The sequence below is a fragment of the Carcharhinus amblyrhynchos genome, chromosome 12, assembly GCF_965287045.1.
Source record: "Carcharhinus amblyrhynchos chromosome 12, sCarAmb.v2.hapA, whole genome shotgun sequence".
NCBI lineage: Eukaryota > Metazoa > Chordata > Chondrichthyes > Carcharhiniformes > Carcharhinidae > Carcharhinus > Carcharhinus amblyrhynchos.
Genome location: NC_137335.1, coordinates 15618015 through 15639005, shown reverse-complemented (window position 1 = coordinate 15639005; position 20991 = coordinate 15618015). Strand labels below are relative to the sequence as shown.

The following is a 20991-nucleotide window of genomic DNA, read 5'->3' as shown; positions in this document are numbered from 1 at the left end:
TAGACTATGTATTTTTATCTCTTTATGTCAGTCATGTTCTCTTTTTGATTCCTTACAGATGAGCACCATGCCAGGACTACCCACTCGTCCCTGTTTCTTTGATATTGACCTTGATTCGGATACAGAACAGATCAGAGGATTGTTCTAAAGGCAACAGCTATGAAACCAGAGGTACTGCTTCCCAGATAAATCCTTATCCTGCCAAGCTGACAAAAACATTATTGTTCATGTTAAAGACCTTTGCCGTGTATCTGTTGAGTTTAGAAGATTGAGGGGTGATCTGTTTGAGTTTTTCAAAATTATAGAGTAAGTACAGGGAAGTTGTTTGCTGTGGTGGGGAAAATCCAGAATACAGAGGTGCAATTTTATTTGAAGATTTGAGTCCAGTCATTCGGAAGGGAAATTAGGAAATAAGTTTTTGCGCACATAGTAGTAGAAATATGGAATTCCCCCCAAATGTGAATGTTCGAGGTTCATTGGCGCATTTAAGAATGAATCAATAAATTTTTGAGAGGTCAAAGTATCGGGTGAATGAAGTTCAGGAGTAGACCAACCATGATCTAACTGAATGGAGAAGCAGGCCAGAGGGACTGAATAGCTGTTTCCAGTTCCTCTGATCCAGAAGTGAGGCTACTATCTAACCCTCTGCACCATCTAATGAGCGTGAGCTTAAAACATAAAAGTGTCCCTAATTTAGTACTAATTTGTTAGCAGCAGTCAGCAAGACTGAATGTCAGCGTGGAATGAGCAACTTGAGAGGGGAATAAAACTTGATCTGCAGTTTATGCAAACCAATGTTTGCCAGGCAGAAAACACATCAGGATTTGTTCCAGATATTCAGCTCCTGACCATTCGGTAGTTCCTTGCCCACTATTGATTGTCAGATTCTGTAGAATACAGTTCTGATTTGTGTTAAAATGTAAGGTTTTGCCTAATCAGCAGCAATGCAGAACAGAAGTTTGCGTGTAGAAAAATGTGGCACTGGAGCTGTGACATATGCAGAACTGCATTCGGTGAAACATGCACAATATAGACCAAGGGAATTGTAGCAAACCTTTGCATCCTGCAGACATGACACTGCTGGCTCCTGTTTTTAAATATGCCGCCATGTTTTGTCACTTGCTTTGTGAATTTGTGATTCATTCTACTATTCTGGCTAAAGGGAAAAGACTAGTATAATTTTTGGACTAGTTTTTGCTGTTCAGATTATCATTATCCAATGCATCTCTTGTATTCAGCCAAGATTTTGTAAGAAGCTGAAAAGGTTAAAACATTTCAAATTCTTGAGCATGCAGAGCAGGACACTAATAACTAATAGGAAAGTGAAAAAGGGAATGAGCTTGCATTAATATAATGCCTTCAGGATGTTCCAAAGTAATTTGTTTTCTTTTAAGTTTAGGTTTATAAATAAATAAATTTAAGTAAAATAAATTTAAATAAATAAACTAATAAATAAACTTTAGTCGCAAGTAAGGCTTACATTAACACCGCAATGACGTTGCTGTGAAATTCCCCTAGTCACCACACTTCGGCGCCTTTTCGGGTCAATGCACCCTAACCAGCACATCTTTCAAACTGTGGGAGGAAACCAGAGCACCCGGAGGAAACCCAAGCAGACATGGGGAGAACGTGCAGACTCCACACAGTGACCCAACCCAGGAATCGAATCCGGGTCCCTGGCTCTGTGAGGCAACAGTGCTAACCACTGTGCCACCATAGCCAATGAAGTACATTTGAAGCACTTGCTGTTCTAATGTAGGAAGTGTGGCAGTCAATTTGTGAACAGTACGGTCCCACAAACAGCAACCAGACATTTTGCTTCGGTATTAGTTAGGGATATATATCAGCCAGGTGATCAGACAAAGATCACCTGCAATAGTTCAAGATGGGGCCTTGGTTTAACATTTTATCTGTAGAAAGATACCTCTGACAATGCTGTATTCTCTCAGTATTGCACTGGGAATGTCCACCTAAGTTGTAAGTATTAGCCTCTGGAGTGGGACATAACCCAGCCAACCAACTCACCCAAGCGTAGCACAAAAAGAAAGCCAGCAAGAATTGATTTTAACAATTCTACCCTGTTCTTTCCTTTTCAAACTTGATCTTCCTTTTGGGCTGAAGTGGAGTTAGGACCTGTCTCCTTACCCTGCTGGAGTAAAAAAAATCACTGGTGCATTGCTGTGGTTTGGCAAATAATTGCCAAGGGCCTGCCTTCAGGCAGAAGAACTGAAAAAGGAGGATTAATATAGCAGTAGAAAACGTGGTTACTTGCTTTCGTTCATACAATACTGTAATTTAATTCGTCCTTGCTTCCAAGAGCAATCACAGTAAGCCATGCTTTTGTCTATTAAGTGTAATGGAAATGTAGATGAGTTGGAACACTGTAATGTTGCATTGAACTTGTGGCTCATCGCAGAATGCATGGTCAAATTGAGATGAGAAATTCAATCCTACTCAGACCTGGTAATGGCTTTAATGAAGTGTTCAGCCTCAGCTCAATGTTAACACTTCCTCATGTGAGCCAGAAGGTAGTAGTTTGAAGTTCTGCTCCAAAGACCTGAGCACAGAATCCATACTGGCACTCCATTGCAGTCATTCTGGTTTAGCAAGGTGTAAAGATTATGAGCAATTCTAATTTCTAACAATGCAAAGTGAGGCAATCATCTGTAACACAAAGCCTAAAATAAACAAAAACGTCCTGAAATGTTGGCAATGCTGACTTCTGGAAAAATTGTTTAAACCAAGGCCACGGCACTGTTTGAATAAAAGCAAGGGGTTTCCTCAGTGTTCTGGCAAATGTTTATCCCTGAACCAACGCTATAATAGGATATCAGATCATTTATCTTTGCCATTTATGGGATCACATGTACAAATTGCCTGCCACATTATCTGCACTATATCAGTGTATCGGTGATTACATTTCACAAGTACTTCATTGGTTAAGTGCCCCATGACATCCTGGGATCATTAAGAGTGCTATGGAAATGCAAGTCCTTTCTTTCTTAACCACCATGGCCCTGGTGGAAATCAATACTGCCCAGATTATTAAATGGAGAATATAAAAGTATATACAATTGTCGGAGACAAAGTGACGTGTGGCAGGCTTGGGCTAAGTGATAAATACATGGCACCTGAAAGATCAGCCCCACGTAGTGGATGCCTCACATTGGACTCAACTACTTGGCTATGATGATGGGCATGTCCATCAGGTTGAGTTGGTTTGAATTTATCCAAGTTTGACGAATTGAAAGTGTCAAGCTGGTATCTGGCCAGAGGATGTAATAGGCCCTCTACTAGGTGGTTAAAGCTAATCCAAGAGTCAATTGAATTAATGTAAGAGTGGAATCACCTATAGACCAGACAGGGTAAGGGCCATGCCATCAGCTGCTTCAACCCTGAGCTCTAAAATTCTCACCCTGGACCTCTACTTCTTTCTGCTTCTTTAAGACACGCTTTCAAATCCTTTTTTTTTCAGTCACCTGGCATATCTCTTTATGTTGTCTGATAATATTCTTATTCTTTGCTAATTAAAGGTGCTATATAAATGCAAGTATTTCTTAAATTCTTTCCACCACCCTCAATCACATGCTATAGACCCCAATTGGGGATTTGAGAGTCGGGTAAGGTTCATTCTTCATTGAACCAAGTCTTTGTTACAGAAGCAATCCAGAATGCAGTGGAATAATAAAATGCTACATGCACTGTTAGATACAAAAGAAAAGAGGAATGTTTTAAAGGCCCAGATAATTGTATCTGATAACTTTGTTCTTTATGTTTCAGGTTGCTAAGAAATATCCTGTTGACTTGAACAAACTTGATTTCCATTGTCCTATTAAAGACACTGGGAAGACAATAGACTCGAGGTAGTCTAGACCCCTCCTGAAATATTTTGACAAGAATAACCAGTTTGTGTGCCTCGTAGTTCCTTAAATTTTTAAATGTTCCTTAAATGATTTTTAATAGGTTAAATCCAAATATATTATTGAAGTTTATACAATTTTTTCAGCAGTTGTTGAAGTATTTAAACTTTTAAAATATAGTTACAAATGGTAGTACGAAATGACTTGTTTAAGATGTTGCAATGTAGTCTGAAAAGCATTGTACTTTTTCACATTTTAGTATTCTTTATTGAGATGTATGGCATCTTGACACATCTTGCAAAACATACCAACCATGATGTGGGAAAGTTGCCTTGGAGGGCAGTAGCCATCCTGCACACAGGAAGATCCCGCAGCTGACCGTGGGATAAGGGACCATTGAATCACATATTGGAAGTGAAACCTGACCCTTCCAAAATGTTGCATTTCTAAACCAGAGTCAAACTATAAATTCCATTACCCCAACAGAGTTGAATTACTTGTCCATTTCAAAGACCAATGAATTTGCAGTGTTTTTAATCTTTTTCAAACCATTGCATTATTCCCTGACATAATTTAAAATGCTAAAGAACAACATTTTTCCCACTCCCAAATATAATTAAAAGATACCTGTGCAAAACCATTCTTGCCTTTTATTAATTTTAAAAGGCTTTCTATTGATTTTATCAGTCCTGCATATCTTGAATATTATTAGATAATTATCTCAGGTTCCTTAACTTATAAAAAAAAATTAAGGAAGATTTCAGATCCTGCTTTTATTTATTACAGATAATTGTAACAAAGTACCTGAAAGAAGAATTATACTAATGTCAGTTTAACTCTTTTTCATGAGTGGTACATTTAAATTTGTGCTGGTACTTTTTCATGTATTTCTTAATCCCTGATTAACTGCTTTCTAGAGCGCTGATTGCATCTGTCACATTTGTTCTCTTGTGTGGCAGCGCTGTCTGTGTGGAACACTTTGTGCGCTGAAAAATAAGGGGGGATTCTGGGAAGGATATTCATGAATTTTGTGATAAATTAGGTGGATTTTACTCTTTTTACTTGAAGGTGGTGAGATGGTTTATTTGTGCGGATCTTTGATGTGCGCTTAATTATTACATTGTGAATGTTTACATTTTGTTCTCTGGCCATGTTCTAGTCATCACTCTTAACATATCTGCATTTGTTTTGTTTCTGCATTCCATGTTTGCAAACTAATAAAAATCACATGACTAATATTTTGATGTGAACTCACATTATTTCTCAGCTCTCGGTAAGTGTGTGTGCGTGTACGTGTGCATGTTTGTTCTGCGTGTGTGCTGCAGTCGGTAACATCCTTGTCTCTGAATCAGCAGATTGTAGATTCACGTCCTAACCTAGGGGTTAGGCACAAAAATCAACGCCGCCACTTAAATACAATACTGTGAGAAGTGTCATCTATCCGATGAGATATAAAATCAAGGCCCCTTCTGACCTCTTGGACAAATGACAACGATTTCATGGCACTGTTTTGAAAAGGACCTGCCAGTAATTATTCCTGTATCAACATCAAAAGAATGGATTGTCTGACAGTTATCATGTTCCTGTTCGTGGAATGTTGCTGCCCGCATGTTGGCTGCCCTGTATCTGACATTACACATCAGAAGTACTTCGTTGGCAAAAGAGCACTTTGGGATGCCCTGTCATTGCTGAAAGGTGCCTTTCTGCAGTTTCTTTTCCAAAGCCTCAATATCTTCCTCATAATGTAGAGGCCAAAACTCTGCACAATACTCTCAAGCGGGGTCTAACCAAGCTTCTTTACTCATGGCTTCTTTGCTTTTCAGTTCTACTCTACAGATGAGCCCAGTGTATTGTGTGCATGCTTATGACCTTATTAACCTGTGTTATTTCTAATGATTTGTGAATATGGATCCCAGGCCCTTTCATTTCCTACCTCATTAAGACACTTTGTATCCAAAAAGCAACAGGACTTATTTCTCCTACCAAAATACACCACCTTATACAAGTAATATTGAAATTTATTTGCCAATAAGCACGTGTTTTTATACTTACAAACATACAAGTTAGGAGCAGGTCTTGGGCACTCAACCCTCCACATCTGCTACGCTATTAAATGAGATAATGGCTGATCTAATTGTAACCTCAACTCCACATTTTCACCTATTAGCCCCTCGTGTATTAGGGATCAATCTACCTTTCTGTCTTAAAAATATTCAAAGATTATAATTCTGCTGCCTTTTGAGGATGAGAGTTCCAAAGACTCTCATAAGAGAAACTTCCTTTTTCCCTCATCTCTGTCCAAAATGGGTGCCCCCTTATTTTTAAACAGTGGTACCTGGTACTAAATGTTCCCACAAGAGGAAACATCCTCTCTGCATCGATCCAGTCAAGATCTTATCAGGATTTTGCATGTTCCAATCAAGTCACTACCTATTCTTCCAAACTTCAGTCTTGCTTAATCAATCATTCCTCAGCCCAACCACCCAATCCAGGTGTTATTTCAGTAAACCTTCTCTGAACTGCTTCCAACGCATTTACATCCTTCCTTAAATAAGGTGACCAATTCGCTACGTAGTACTCCAGATGTGATCTCACTAGAGCTCTGTATAACTGAAACATAACCTCCCTACTTTTGTATTTAATTCTCCCCACAATAAATAAAAACATTCTTTCCTAATTATTTGCTGTACCTGCATACTAGTCTTTTGCGATTCATGCAGTCGGATCAATAGATCCCTTTATATCTCAGAGCTCTGCAATTTCTCACCATTTAGGTAACATCATATTTTTTCATTTTTCCTGCCAAAATAGACAATTTCCGAATTAAACTCCATTTGCCAAGTCTTTGCCATTCATTTATCTATATCACTTTGTAACCTCTTTGTGTCCTCTTCCCACCTTTACTATTACACCTAACTTTGTGTCATCAGCAAATTTAGCAACGATACCTTAAGTCTTTTCATCCGAGTTATTTTTGTACATTGGAAGAAGTTGCACTAATGCCTCTAGCACACCACTCATTACATCTTGCCAACCAGAAAAATACCCATCTATGCCTAATGTCTTGATTCCTGACAACTAACCGATCATGCCAATATGTTTCCCCCTACAGCATGACATTTTTGATATGGCACCTTGTCAAATGCCTTCTGGAAATCTAAATACAGTATATCCACCAGTTCCCCATTATCCACAGCACACTTGACTCCTTCAAAGAACTCCAATAAATTGGTTAAACATGGGCTCATAACTTCTGGCCTGATTCCTGACATATGGGGATTGTGCCCTGCACATGCATGTTGGCACAAGACGGAAGTTCCGATACACAGACATGTGTGCTGAAAGTACGCCAAGTTTAAACCTCAGATTCTGCTTTTTAAAGTTGTCAGGATTGAAGAGCTCCGCTGAAGTTTTGATTTATTGTTTCACATGTAATAGTATACAATGAAAAGTATTGTTTCTTGCACGCTGTACAGACAAAACATACAGTTCGTAGAGAAGGAAAGGAGTGCAGAATGTAGTGTTACAGTCATAGTTAGGGTGCAGAGAAAGGTAGATCAACTTAATGCGAAGTAAGTCCATACAAAAGTCTGATGGCAGCCGAGAAGAAGCTGTTCTTGAGTTGGTCGGTGTGTGATCTCAGATTTTTGTATTTTTTTCTGCTGGACAAAGGTGGAAGAGAAAATGTCTGGGGTACATGGGGTCTTTAATTATGCTGGCTGCTTTTCTGAGGCAGTGGAAAGCGTAGACAGCGTGTCTCAGCTTATTTGCCCTGGTGATAGGTGATTATTTACATTTATTTATTTGCACACTTTTATCTGCTCTAGCTACTGCGAGTAGAGGCAGCAGACATTGTTTAGATGGGTTAATTTTTTTATAAATGTGTTTAAAAGATGTTTAAAATATATCTAATGTACAAAAAGTGAAAGTCTTTCATTTTCAATTTTGTCATGTCATACTGTTAATTCCAGTAAAAAAAAATCTGTTCATGGGTTGATGGGTTTTTGATAAGCGAGGGGATTAAGGGTTATGGGGAGAGGGTGGGAATGTGGAACTGAGCCACGACAGATCAGCCATGATCTTATTGAATGGCGGGGCAGGCTCGAAGGGCTAGATGGCCTACTCCTGCTCCTATTTCTTATGTTCTTATGTTCTTATAAAGGCAGATTTGGAGTGGCTGTAATAAGATTCAGCTTATGTCTATTAGATTATGTACTTGCAGTGTTGTTTATCCTAATTTTAAGAGTCTCCCTGATGCAATGTTGTTCATCTTTAGAAGGCTCTTAAGATATAAGGTGAAATGAGTTCTATCAACATTTACAGTGGGAAGTATGCAAGTCTCCTGTAAATTGATGTGAACTCTCTGTCCGATGGGGATTGCAGAAGCCAGTGCAGATTGAAAATCTGGAGTCATGTTCCATCATGCTCGTACATCATGCTTTTGGTTTGGCTTCTTAAAATCACTGAAGTTTTTTTGAGGCTTCGACGTAGGTGTAGAGATCATGGAAAAAGAGTCAGGCTACATGTAAAATGTACAATTAATATGTTCAAACCCTCTCCTCACCCCTCTCCTCTCCTCACCCCTCTCCTCTCCTCACCCCTCTCCTCTCCTCACCCCTCTCCTCTCCTCACCCCTCTCCTCTCCTCACCCCTCTCCTCTCCTCTCCTCACCCCTCTCCTCTCCTCTCCTCACCCCTCTCCTCTCCTCTCCTCACCCCTCTCCTCTCCTCTCCTCACCCCTCTCCTCTCCTCTCCTCACCCCTCTCCTCTCCTCTCCTCACCCCTCTCCTCCCCTCTCCTCACCCCTCTCCTCTCCTCACCCCTCTCCTCTCCTCACCCCTCTCCTCTCCTCACCCCTCTCCACTCCTCACCCCTCTCCTCTCCTCACCCCTCTCCACTCCTCACCCCTCTCCTCTCCTCACCCCTCTCCTCTCCTCACCCCTCTCCTCTCCTCTCCTCACCCCCCCTCTCCTCTCCTCTCCTCTCCTCACCCCTCTCCTCTCCTCACCCCTCTCCTCTCCTCACTCCTCTCCTCTCCTCACCCCTCTCCTCTCCTCACCCCTCTCCTCTCCTCTCCTCACCCCTCTCCTCTCCTCACCCCTCTCCTCACCCCTCTCCTCTCCTCTCCTCACCCCTCTCCTCTCCTCACCCCTCTCCTCTCCTCACCCTTCTCCTCTTCTCACCCCTCTCCTCTCCTCTCCTCACCCCTCTCCTCTCCTCTCCTCACCCCTCTCCTCTCCTCTCCTCACCCCTCTCCTCTCCTCTCCTCACCCCTCCCTTACCTCCTCATTTACAGAGACGACAGAACCGTTGTGTGAAAGTAAGAAAAATATTTTATTGCAAGAATTTTGAAAAGATGAGGCAATTAAACAAAGCGTCAGAGTGCAGCTGCTAAAGTAAAATGTTTAGTTAAATGTTAACATGGTATCAAAGTTTTGTATTTATAACATTTTTGTTAATGTTTTCCATTAAACTTTATAAAACTCTACTAATGCTCAATTGAAACATCAAAACATAAGTTAAATATGAGATAATTATAAATAAACAAGGCAGAAGAATACTAATGATAAATACATGGTGGTTCAGATTTTCCACAGCCCAAAATGTGATCTCTACTTTGCTCAACTTCATGCAATAACATATCCAGATTCTGATCCGAGAAGTTCTGACCTCTTCTTATCAATTAAATTTTCAGTTTTCATATTCTAAATTAAAATATACGAATACTTAGATGCATGCTACATGTAAAGTTATAGAAAGATATAATGCACATTTAACATAGAAACATTGAATATAGGAGCAGGAGGAGGCCATTTGGCCCTTTGAGCCTGCTCTGCCACTTATGATCATGGCTGATCATGCAACTCAATAGCATAATCCTGCTTTTTTCCCCATAACCTTTGATCCCATTTTCCCCAAGTGCTATATCCAGCCGCCTCTTGAACATATTCAATGTTTTGGCATCAACTACTTCCTGTGATAATGAATTCCACTCTTTGGGTGAAGAAGTGTCTCCTCACCTCTGTCCTAAATGGTCTACCCCGAATCCTCAGACTGTGACCCCGGTTCTAGACTCCCCCACCATCGGGAATATCCTCCCTACATCTACTCTGTCTAGTCTGGTTAGAATTTTATAAGTTTCTATGTGATTCTCCCCTCGTTTGTCTGAACTCCAGAGAAAGCAATCCTAATCTAGCCGATCTCTCCTCATATATCAATCCCGCTGCTCCCAGAATCAGTATAGTAAATAATACTTTCACAGATTTGAAACAAATAACAAAACCTATGTCCATTTATACACATTAAATAATACTCATCTACAATCGTGAAAGTAAAACTAAAAATTACACCCTAAATGAGTCAATAACAGTAGGATTAATTGCTTAAAAGAAATAATAAAGAAAATTTTTTTTAAATTCAACAGCATCCTTTCGATCTCTCTGTCTCCACTTTGAAACTGCTGTTTTAAAAGCTAGATCTCAGTGGGCTTTCCCAGTCTGGCCCCGTCGTAAGGGGGCATGGTTTGAGTCCCACGCCACACTAGGGCCTGCGGAGATTCCTGCTGAAGGCTGTTGTTCCCATCGGGAGTTGGATCACCATTTTTCAATTCAGTTAAGTGTGCAAAAAATCCAACTGTTTTTGGTGGCCCATGGCTTTCCGCAGCTAGCTGAAAGCTGTGGGCCACGATTTCTCTTTCACGAAACCACATTAGCTCTGCCTGATTACCCTGAATTTTTCCAAGTGCTCAACTATAATATCTTTAATAGTGGGGTCTAATATTCTTTCTTTGACAGATGTTAGGCTGACTGGCCTGCTTTCTGTTCCCTCCCTTTTTGAATAAACCCATTTAACTCACTATTTTCCAATCAAATAGAAACTTCCCCAAATCTATGTAATTTTGGAAAATTAAAACCGACCCATCAACTTCCCAGTGACTGGGAATGGAGGGATACAGAAGAATGGTCTAGTTGGACCAATGAGCGGCGCAAGCTTGGAGGGACAAAGGGCCTGTTTCCTGTGCTGTATTGTTCTTTGTTCTTTGTTATCTCACTTGACATTTCTTTTAAGATCCTAGTATGAGGTCCATCAGATCCTGGGGATTTGTCAGCTTCCAGCTCCAACAACTTTCTCAGTATCACTTCTCTGGTGATTATAATTTTCTTCCCTTTACGTTTATGGCTGTAAATTTCCCAATTTACAACCATCGTCATCCCGGTACCTAAGAAAAACTAAGCTGTGTGCCTTAATGACTGTCGGCCGGTGGCTCTGACGTCCATCATTATGAGGTGTTTTGAAAGGCTAGCCATGGCACAAATCAATTCCAGCCTCCCGGGCTACCTGGATCCACTATAGTTTGCTTATCACTGCAAGAGGTCCACAGCAGACACCATCTCCCTAGCTCTGCATTCAACTCTGGAACACCTAGATAACAAGGACATTTATGTCAGACTCTATTTACTGACTACAGCTCAGCCTTAAACACCATTATTCCCATGAAACTCATCTCCAAACTTCCTGGCCTGGGCCTCGGTACTTCCCTCTGCGACTGGATCCCGAACTTCCTAACTCACAAACTACAATCAGTAAGGATAGGCAACACATCTTCCATGATCATCCTCAGCCTCACAAGGCTGTGTTCTCAGCCCCCTACTATACTCCTTATACACCTATGACTGTGTGGCCAAATTCACCTCCAATTTGATTTTCAAGTTTGCTGACGACACCACCATAGAGGGTCAGATCTCAAACAATGACGAGACAGAGTACAAGAATGCGATGGAGAATCTGGTGAGCTGATGCAGCAACAATAATCTCTCCCTCAATGTCAACAAAACGAAGGAGATTGTCATCAACTTCAGAAAGCGTAAAGGAGAACATGCCCCTGTCTACATCAACAGGGACAAAGTAGAAAGGGTTGAGAGCTTCATATTTTTAGGTGTCCAGGTCACCAACAACCTGTCCTGATCTCCCCATGCTGACACTGCAGTTAAGAAAGCCCACCAACACCTCTATTTTCTCAGAAGACTAAGGAAATTTGGCATGTCAGCTACAACTCTAACCAACTTTTACAGATGCACCATAGAAAGCATTCTTCCTGGTTGTATCACAGCTTGGTATGACTCCTGCTCTGCCCATGACTGCAAAGATGTCATGAGTGTAGCCCAATCCATCTCACAAACCAGCCTCCTATCTATTGACTCTGTCTACACTTCCCGCTGCATCAGGAGAGCAGCCAGCATAATTAAGGACCCCATGTACCCGGACATTCTCTTTTCCATCTTCTTCTGTCGGGAAAATACAAAAATCTGAGGTCATGTACCAACTGACTCAAGGACAGCTTCTTTCCTGCTGCTATCAGACTTTTGAATGGACTTATCTTGCATTAAGTTGATCTTTTTCTACATCCTAGCTATGACTGTAACACTACATTCTGCACACTCGTTTCCTTCTCTATGAACAGTATGCTTTGTATAGTGTAAGAAACAATGCTTTTCATTATGTTAATACATGTGACAATAAATCAAATCAATCAAATCAAATTTCTGGGATGTAACTTGTATTCCTTAGAGTAAAGACTAATGCAAAGTACTTGTTTAGTTCATCTGTCATATCTTTATTTTCCATTATTAATTTCCCAGGCTCATTTTATATAGGATCAATGCTCTGTGTATGAAGTTTTTTAAAAAATATCTACAGGAATTCTCATTGGAATGTGTCCTGTGTATTCTCATATATATCCTCTTAAATGTTTGGCATTGAACCTCTTTCCTGTTTCTATTCATCATTGGTACCTACATGGATTACAACAATTGGATCTTCCTCTTCCCACTGCAGGTTCCTCTCCAGCCCTGAGCAGATGTCCTGAACCCTGGCACTATGGAGACAACCCCGCCGTCTGGACTCTGGCTCTCTCCTGCAGAGAAGCGTGTCAATTCCCCTGATTATATTGTCGTCCAATGACCAGTACATTCTACTCCCTCCACTTGAATGGCTTCCTGTACCTCGATGGCAGTTGGCTTTTCCACCCTGCAGCCCCTACTCTCATCCAAGCAATTCAAAGGTTGAGGCTCCTGCAGTCTTGCCCTCTGGGTCCCTTACTTGTCTCACTCACAGTCACACCCTCCTGACTCTGACCATTGACCAAATCAGAAGAACCTGGTAATTATAGGCCAGTTAGTCTGTGGTCGGTAAGTTAATGGAAAGGGTCCTGAGGGATAGGATTTATGACCATTTGGAAAGATGCAGTTTAATCCGGGATAGTCAGCACAGATTCGTGAGGGGTAAGTCTTGCCTCACAAATTTGATTGAATTCTTTGAGGAGGTAACTAAATGTGTAGACAAAGATAGAGCAGTTGACGTCATGTACGTGGATTTTAGTAAAGCGTTTGATAAGGTTTCCCATGGTAGGCTTATGAAGAAAGTAAGGAGGTGTGGATACAAGGAAATTTGGCCAATTGGATAAGTTACTGTCTGTCTCATAAAAGCCAGAGGGTGGTGGTGGAGGGAAAATTTTCAGACTGGAAGCCAGTTGCCAGTGGTGTACCATAGGGATCAGTGCTGGGTCCTCTACTGTTTGTGATTTTTATCAATGACTTGGAAGAGGTGGCTGAAGGATAGGTTAGTAAATTTGCTGATGACATCAAGATTGGTGGAGTAGTGGATGAGGTGGAGGGCTCTTGTAGGATGCAAAGAGACATTGATAAGATACAGAGCTGGGCCGAAAAGTGGCAGATGGAGTTTAACCCTGATAAGTGCGAGGTGATTCATTTTGGTCAGATAACCTGAATGCGGATTACAGGGACAATGGCAGGATTCTGAGGAATGTGGAGGAACAGAGAGATCTTGGGGTTCATATCCACCGATCTCTGAAGGTTGCCACTCAAGTGGATAGAGCCGTGAAGACTCATAGTTTGTTAGCGTTTATTAACAGGGGTTTGAGTTTAAGAGTCGTGGGGTTATGCTGCAACTAAACAGGACCTTGGTGAGACCACATTTGGAACATTGTGTGCAGTTCTGGTCAGCTCACTATAAGGAGGATGTGGAAGGATTGGAGAGAGTACAGAGGAGATTTACCAGGATGCTGCCTGGTTTGGAGGGTAGGTCTTATAAGGAAAGGTTGAGGGAGCTGGGGGCTTTTCTCTTTAGGGTAGAGGAAGATGAGAAGTGACTTAATAGAAGTTTATAAGATGATGAGGGGGATAGATAGAGTGGACGTTCGGAGACTATTTCCCCGGGTGGATGTAGCTGTTACTAGGGGACATGACTATAAGGTTCGTGGTGGGACATATAGGAGGGATGTCTGAGGTAGATACTTTACTCAGAGAGTGGTTGGGGTGTGGAATAGACTGCCTGCTGTGATAGCGGAGTTGGACATTTTAGGAACTGTCAAGCAGTTATTGGGTAGGCACATGGAGCACACAGAATGATAGGGAGTGGGATAGCGTGATCTCGGGTTCAGACATAGCTCGACACAACACCGAGGGCCGAAGGGCTGTACTGTTCTATGTTCTAACCTATCCTGTGAGGGGTAGCTGCCTCTTGGTACAAAGCATCCAGGTAACCTTCTCCCTCCCTGATATGCCACAGTGTCTGCAGTTCAGCCTCCTGCTCGATGACTCTGAGCTGAAGCTAAAAACACTTGCTGCAGATGTGCCGTGTATCTCACTAATACCCAGGATCTCCCACATGCTGCAGCCTCGACACATCACTTGTCCTGCCATACTGAATATGTTTCAATTAATTATTTATGCTATTCACTTTACTACTGCTTTTACATATACTTGATTAACTTTACCATCAGTTAGTATACTATTTTAAACCTTAGGACTACTAGGGTGCTACCGGGACTTGATGGTTTGAGTTATAAAGAATAGACTGGGACTTTTTTCTGGAGTGTAGAAAGCTGAAGGGTGATCTTATGAGGTCTATAAAATAATGAGGAGCATAGATCAGCTAGATAGTCAATATATTTTCCCAAAGGTAGGCAAGTCTAAAATTAGGGGGCAGAGGTCTAAGGTGAGAGGGAAGAGATACAAAAGGGTCCAGAGGGGCAATTTTTGCCACACAGTGGGTGGTGAGTGGAACAAGCTGCCAGAGATAGTAGTAGAGATGGGTACAATTTTGTCTTTTATAAAGTATTTAGACAATTACATGGGTAAGATTGATATAGAGGGATATGAGCCAAATGTGGGCAATCAGGGCAGCGTGGACAAATTGGGCTGAGGGGCCTGTTTCCATGCTGCAACTTCTATGATTGGAACAGGCCTTAACCACTGGCCATATACCTACCAAACAGCGAGCTCCTTTTCCTGTAGTAGTGAAAGAACCACATATTTGAGGGTAGTAGACCATATCTGTTAACTCCTTCATTGTTGCAAAACTGCCTGACTGCTAGTCTGACATTCATATTAGATGAGTAGAAATTTCCGACAATTAAATATTAGGAATACTGAAGCCATTGTTTTCTGTCCCTTCTCCAAATTCCATTCCCTCACTGCCGACTCTATTCTTCTCCCTGTCAACAGTCTGAGATCACGCCAATCTGTTTGCAAGCTGAGTGTCCCATTTGATCACAAGATGAACTTTTGATCTCATTCATACCATAGCTAAAATAGCCTATTTCCACATCCAAAACATACCCAAATTTGCCCCTATCTCATCCGCAGCTAAAACACTCTCCTGCTTTTTTTACCTCTACACCTGACTATTCCAACACACTCCTGGCTCTCCCACAGTCTACCCTCTGTAAACTTGAGACCATCCAAAGTTTTGCTGCCCATGTTTTGACACACACCAAGTCCCATCTCCCTATCGCACCTTGTGCTTCTTCATCTACATTGACTCCTGGGCAAGCAACATTTTGATTTTTAAAATACTCACCCTTGTTTTCAGATTGCATCTTGGCCCTACTCAAGTCCTCCAGCCTTACAGTCCCCTGAGATAGCTAGGCTCCCCTAACTCTTTTTGCACCCCTGTTTCAATCAAGTTTCTGCACCTACAGTTGCCCAGACCCTAAGTTCTGGAATCCCTCCCCACTCCTCTTTGCCTCTCTATCTTATTCATTTTCCTTCTTTAAGACACTACTTAAAACCTATCTCTTTTGACCAAGCTTTGGGTGTTTTAAACTGGATGTAACAATCAACTGATGACCATGAAACCATTGCCAACTGCTGGAAAAACCCACCTGGTTCACTAATGTTCTTTAGGGAAGGAAATCTACCATCCTTACCCGGTCTGGCCTGCATGTGACTCCAGAGCCACAGCAATGTGGTTGACTCTCAACTGCCTGCGGGCAACTGGGATGAGTCATAAATGCTGGTCAGCCAGCGATGCCCATGTCCTAAGAATAAAAAAGATGAATGTGCAGCCTGGTGTTTTATACTGCTCCTGTACGCCTTGAACATGGTGACTAAGTGGGTTAAGGTACCTGTATGGGGACCATCAGATCCTGAACTTAACTCTCAATGGTGCTTCCACTGTTGCCTCTTCCAATGCTCCTGGACATTTCTAAAGTTAAAGAAGGCTTGTCCAATGTACCAAATGCAGCATGCAGAGCCCCTCAGTGAGGCCCCCAGAGCCAGTTTTCAAAATGCCAATCAAAGAAGGAGGTTAGGATGCAAGATTCTTTTTGGAGTTGCTCCTCTAATCACAGGCCATTTCACTCCCTCGTGAGACCATCAGCAGCGAATGTGGGAGAGAAGCCAGCTGTAACTGGAATTGGATTGCAAACGGCAGTGGCGATGAGTTCGGGGCCAAGGGAATGTGGTCCGTAGAGCGGAGGTGCCAGGGAAGTGGGATTCAGTCAACCAGGGCAGGTTCCGGGTCGGATGGAGTGGATCTCGATTCAGCCAGAAAAGGCCCAGGTGACCAGAGTGTAGGCCGGGGGAATGTGGGGGAGAACATGCAGCAGAGGAAGTGGGTGTGAGAGAAGGGAGGGTTGAGGAGTGAAAGTGGGTGTTGGGGGGAGAGAATGAGGGGGAATAAGATAGTGTGGAGGGTGGTAGATTTTTTTTATTCATTCATGGGACATGGGTGTCTCTGGCTGGCAGGGTTTATTGCCCGTTCTTAGTTGCCCTTGAACTAACTGGCTTGCTGGGCCATTTCAGAAGGCAATCGAAAGTCAACCACATTGCTGTGGCTGTGCAGTCACATATAGACCAGATCAGGTAAGGACGGCAGATTTTCTTCCCTAAAATATATTAGTGAACCGGATGGGTTTTTCCGACAATCAACAATGGTTTCATGGTCATCAGTAGATTCTTAATTCCAGATATTTTTATTGAATTCAAATTCCACCATCTGCCGTGGTGGGATTCAAAGCAGGTCCCCAGACCATGAGCCGAGTTTCTGGATTAATAGTCAAGTGATAATATCACTAGGCCATCGCCTCTGTGTGAGAGTGAATAAGAATGTGAGGGGAATGAGACAGAGTGTGGCTTATATCTGGCCAACTCCCAGTTTCAGAGTTCTTATTCACCCTCACCCACCATCACGTATCCTCATCCACTCTGTATGGGTGCGGGTGAGTGAGTGAGCATTCTGAATCTGGCAGTGCCCACACAGACTCACCCTGTTACACACTCATTCTCATCTGTGTTTAGAAACGTTTTGTTGCTCAGCAAGTTTTTTTGGGGCTTTTCTTAATTCATGTAATGTTCTCCAAGACTTTATCTTTCTGAAATTTACACATCTTCCCCTTGAGTGAGAAGCATTTTGTAACACAGCCCTACCGCGTGGAAAATTTGGACAAGCCTGGTTTAAAAGCAGTGCATAAAGGTAAGTTGCTGCACAATTTACTGCTAGATCACCTACATAGTTCTCACCGTTTCTCCTTTTATATCATTCAACAAGACCTGGATATCTAAACAAAGCTTTTAAGCATCAATGCAGCACCAACATGATTTCTCACACATGCCTAATTCTACCGTCCCCACCCGCCAAGGGAATCGGAGTGAGCAAGGGGAGGACAATGGGAAGGTCCGTTAACCTCAGGTGGATTTTCTGGTCTCGGGTCGAGCGAGGAAGTAGAAATCTGTCCACAGCATTTGAAGGGTGTTTGGATAATGGATAAACATAAGAACATAAGAAATAGGAGCAGGAGTAGGCCATCCAGCCCTTCGAGCCTGCCCCGCCATTCAATAAGATCATGGCTGATCTGTCGTGGCTCAGTTCCACTTTCCCGCCCTCTCCCCATAACCCTTAATCCCCTCTCTTATCAAGAACCCATCAACCCGCTTCTTAAAAATATTTAGCGAGGCAGCCTCCACCACTTCAACGGGCAGAGAATTCCAGAGATTCACCACCCTTTGAGTGAAGAAGTTCCTCCTCAACTCCGTTCTAAACCGCCCCCCCTTTATCTTGAGGCTGTGGCCCCTAGTCCTACTGTCTTTTTTGAGCGGGAAGAGTCTCTCCACCTCTATCCTATCCATCCCATTCATCATCTTATACGTCTCAATGAGATCTCCCCTCATTCTTCTAAACTCTAACGAGTACAAGCCCAGTTTATTCAGCCTCTCCTCATAGCTCAATCCCCTCAACTCCGGTATCAGCCCAGTAAACCTCCTCTGCACTCCCTCCAGGGCCAAAACATCGTTGCGCAGGTGCGGCGCCCAAAACTGCACACAGTACTCCAGCTGCGGCCTCACCAATGCCCTATACAGCTGCAGCAAGACCTCCCTACTTTTATATTCAATCCCCCTCGCTATGAAGGCCAGCATCCCATTCGCCTTCCTGACCACCTGCTGCACCTGCAAGCTGGGTTTTTGCGACTCATGCACAAGGACCCCGAGGTCCCTCTGCACCGTCGCCTGCTGCAGTTTTTCGCCACGTAAGTAATAGTCCTTCCTACCATTCTTCCTACCAAAGTGGACCACCTCACACTTGCCAACATTAAATTCCATTTGCCATTTCCTGGCCCATTCGCCCAGCCTATCTAGATCCTTCTGCAGACTCTCCACACCCTCCGCACAATTTGCCGTTCCCCCAATCTTGGTGTCATCAGCAAATTTCGATACCCTGCACTCGGTTCCCTCCTCCAGATCATCTATATAAAGCTACACTGTTAGAGTGGGAGGACCTGAAACAGTTTCTTTTTAGTCTGGAACATGAATTGGCCACTCATTAACTCTGATGGAAATTTTAATCGCGGATGAAGGTTGCAAAATGGGCAACTGGTCTGATTCCATCCATCTTTAACCCATGTGGGTGAGGTCCCCAGGTGCTTCCTTGCCTTACTCAGTATGTCTGAAATTGTCTGAACAACCATTCCCGCTCTTGAACTATTGTTGTGGATAAAACAGAGAATTAGGCAGTTATTGTACAGAGTTTATTTCACCTTAACTTTGTGCCAGCTCAGTCTAAGTTAGTGTCATAAACCAACTTTTTCACCACTGCGGTGCATTCCTGCAGCATACGGTGAAGCTGCAATCCCTCAATGCATGTCAGTGCGATGTTCCTGTGGACTGGGTGTGCAAGAGAGCAATTCTAATCAATCAGAACCAATTGACTCTGGTTTGACATTGGGAATGGAACAGATTGATTCCGGTTTCACATTGAGACTGGAACAGATTGACACCAGTTTGACATTGGGACTGGACCAGATTGATTCCGATTTGATATTGAGACTGGAACAGATTGACGCCAGTTTGACATTGAGACTGAAACAGATTGACTCCAGATTCACATTCAGACTGGAACAGTTTGACTCCGGTTTGACAATTAGACTGGAATAGATTGACTACAAATTCACATTGGGACTAGAACAGACTGACTCCGGTTTGACATCAAGACTGGAGCAGATTGATTCCGGTTTTGACATTGAGACTGGAATAGATTGACTCTGGTTTCACATTGGGACTGGAACAGATTGACTCCGGTTTGACATTGGGAATGGAACAGATTGACTCCGGTTTGACATTGAGACTGGAATGATTGACTCCGGATTGACATTGAGACTGGAATGATTGACTCTGGATTGACATTGGGAATGGAACAGATTGACTCCGGATTGACATTGGGACTGGAACAGATTGACTCTGGATTGACATTGAGACTGGAATGATTGACTCTGGATTGACATTGAGACTGGAATGATTGACTCTGGATTGACATTGGGAATGGAACAGATTGACTCCGGTTTGACATTGAGACTGGAATGATTGACTCCGGATTGACATTGAGACTGGAATGATTGACTCTGGATTGACATTGAGACTGGAATGATTGACTCTGGATTGACATTGGGAATGGAACAGATTGACTCCGGTTTGACATTGAGACTGGAATGATTGACTCCGGATTGACATTGAGACTGGAATGATTGACTCTGGATTGACATTGGGAATGGAACAGATTGACTCCGGATTGACATTGGGACTGGAACAGATTGACTCTGGATTGACATTGAGACTGGAATGATTGACTCCGGATTGACATTGAGACTGGAATGATTGACTCTGGATTGACATTGGGACTGGAACAGATTGACTCTGGATTGACATTGGGACTGGCTAAGCTGCACTGGGCTGAGTCAGTTTGTGCTAAAACTTCCTTGAAATTGTCAATTTCCGTACCTGCTGTGAGATTGAAATCCTGGATCACATGAACATCTATAACCCCTGTATGAACTATTGGATAGCAGTGCAATGACACAGTTCACAGAAATCCTGACGTTACAGTTCACAAACAAAATACTGCGGATGCTGGAAATCTGAAAGAACTTGGTTTTAATTGTTTTAGTTGTAGTTCAGAGAGTTTGTGAATTATTGCCTTGAGTTGAAGATGTCTGATGAACACATCCTAATTTCCTCCTGAGAATCATATCTGAGTTTCATTTGTCACAGGATGCTGCCCTACCTTCCTGTGTTTTGTTTTCTATTAGTTTTGTACCATGATTGACCATTTTTTCCCTTTGTTATTTGACCCACCAAGTGTTGATGCAACTATGTACTTCTGGATCCAAGTATTCCTTTTGGGAATGGCCCTAAGTTTAGTTGGCAAGAGATTGTGTCCTAATTTGTACCTGCTCACTCGAGTGTCCACAGTGGGTTGTCATTTTCCATTTTTCCCTCATTTTGGGTGCGTATTCCTCCTTTTTTAGGAATGTGTTTGTGTGCATGGCCTAACAGTACCA

At 42.5% G+C, this 20991-nt stretch overlaps 1 protein-coding gene across 1 annotated transcript in view; it reads left to right on the top strand.

Moving 5' to 3' along the window:
* Nucleotides 1-5087, top strand: part of mthfd1l (methylenetetrahydrofolate dehydrogenase (NADP+ dependent) 1 like) — a 147579-nt gene extending 142492 nt beyond the window's left edge. The window contains exons 27-28 of the mRNA XM_080200111.1: nt 59-171; nt 3781-5087. Of these exons, the coding sequence (XP_080056237.1) occupies nt 59-148 (90 nt within the window). The 3' untranslated portion in view covers nt 149-171; nt 3781-5087. The remainder of the gene's footprint in view (nt 1-58; nt 172-3780) is intronic.
* The last annotated feature ends 15904 nt before the right edge of the window (nt 5088-20991 follow it).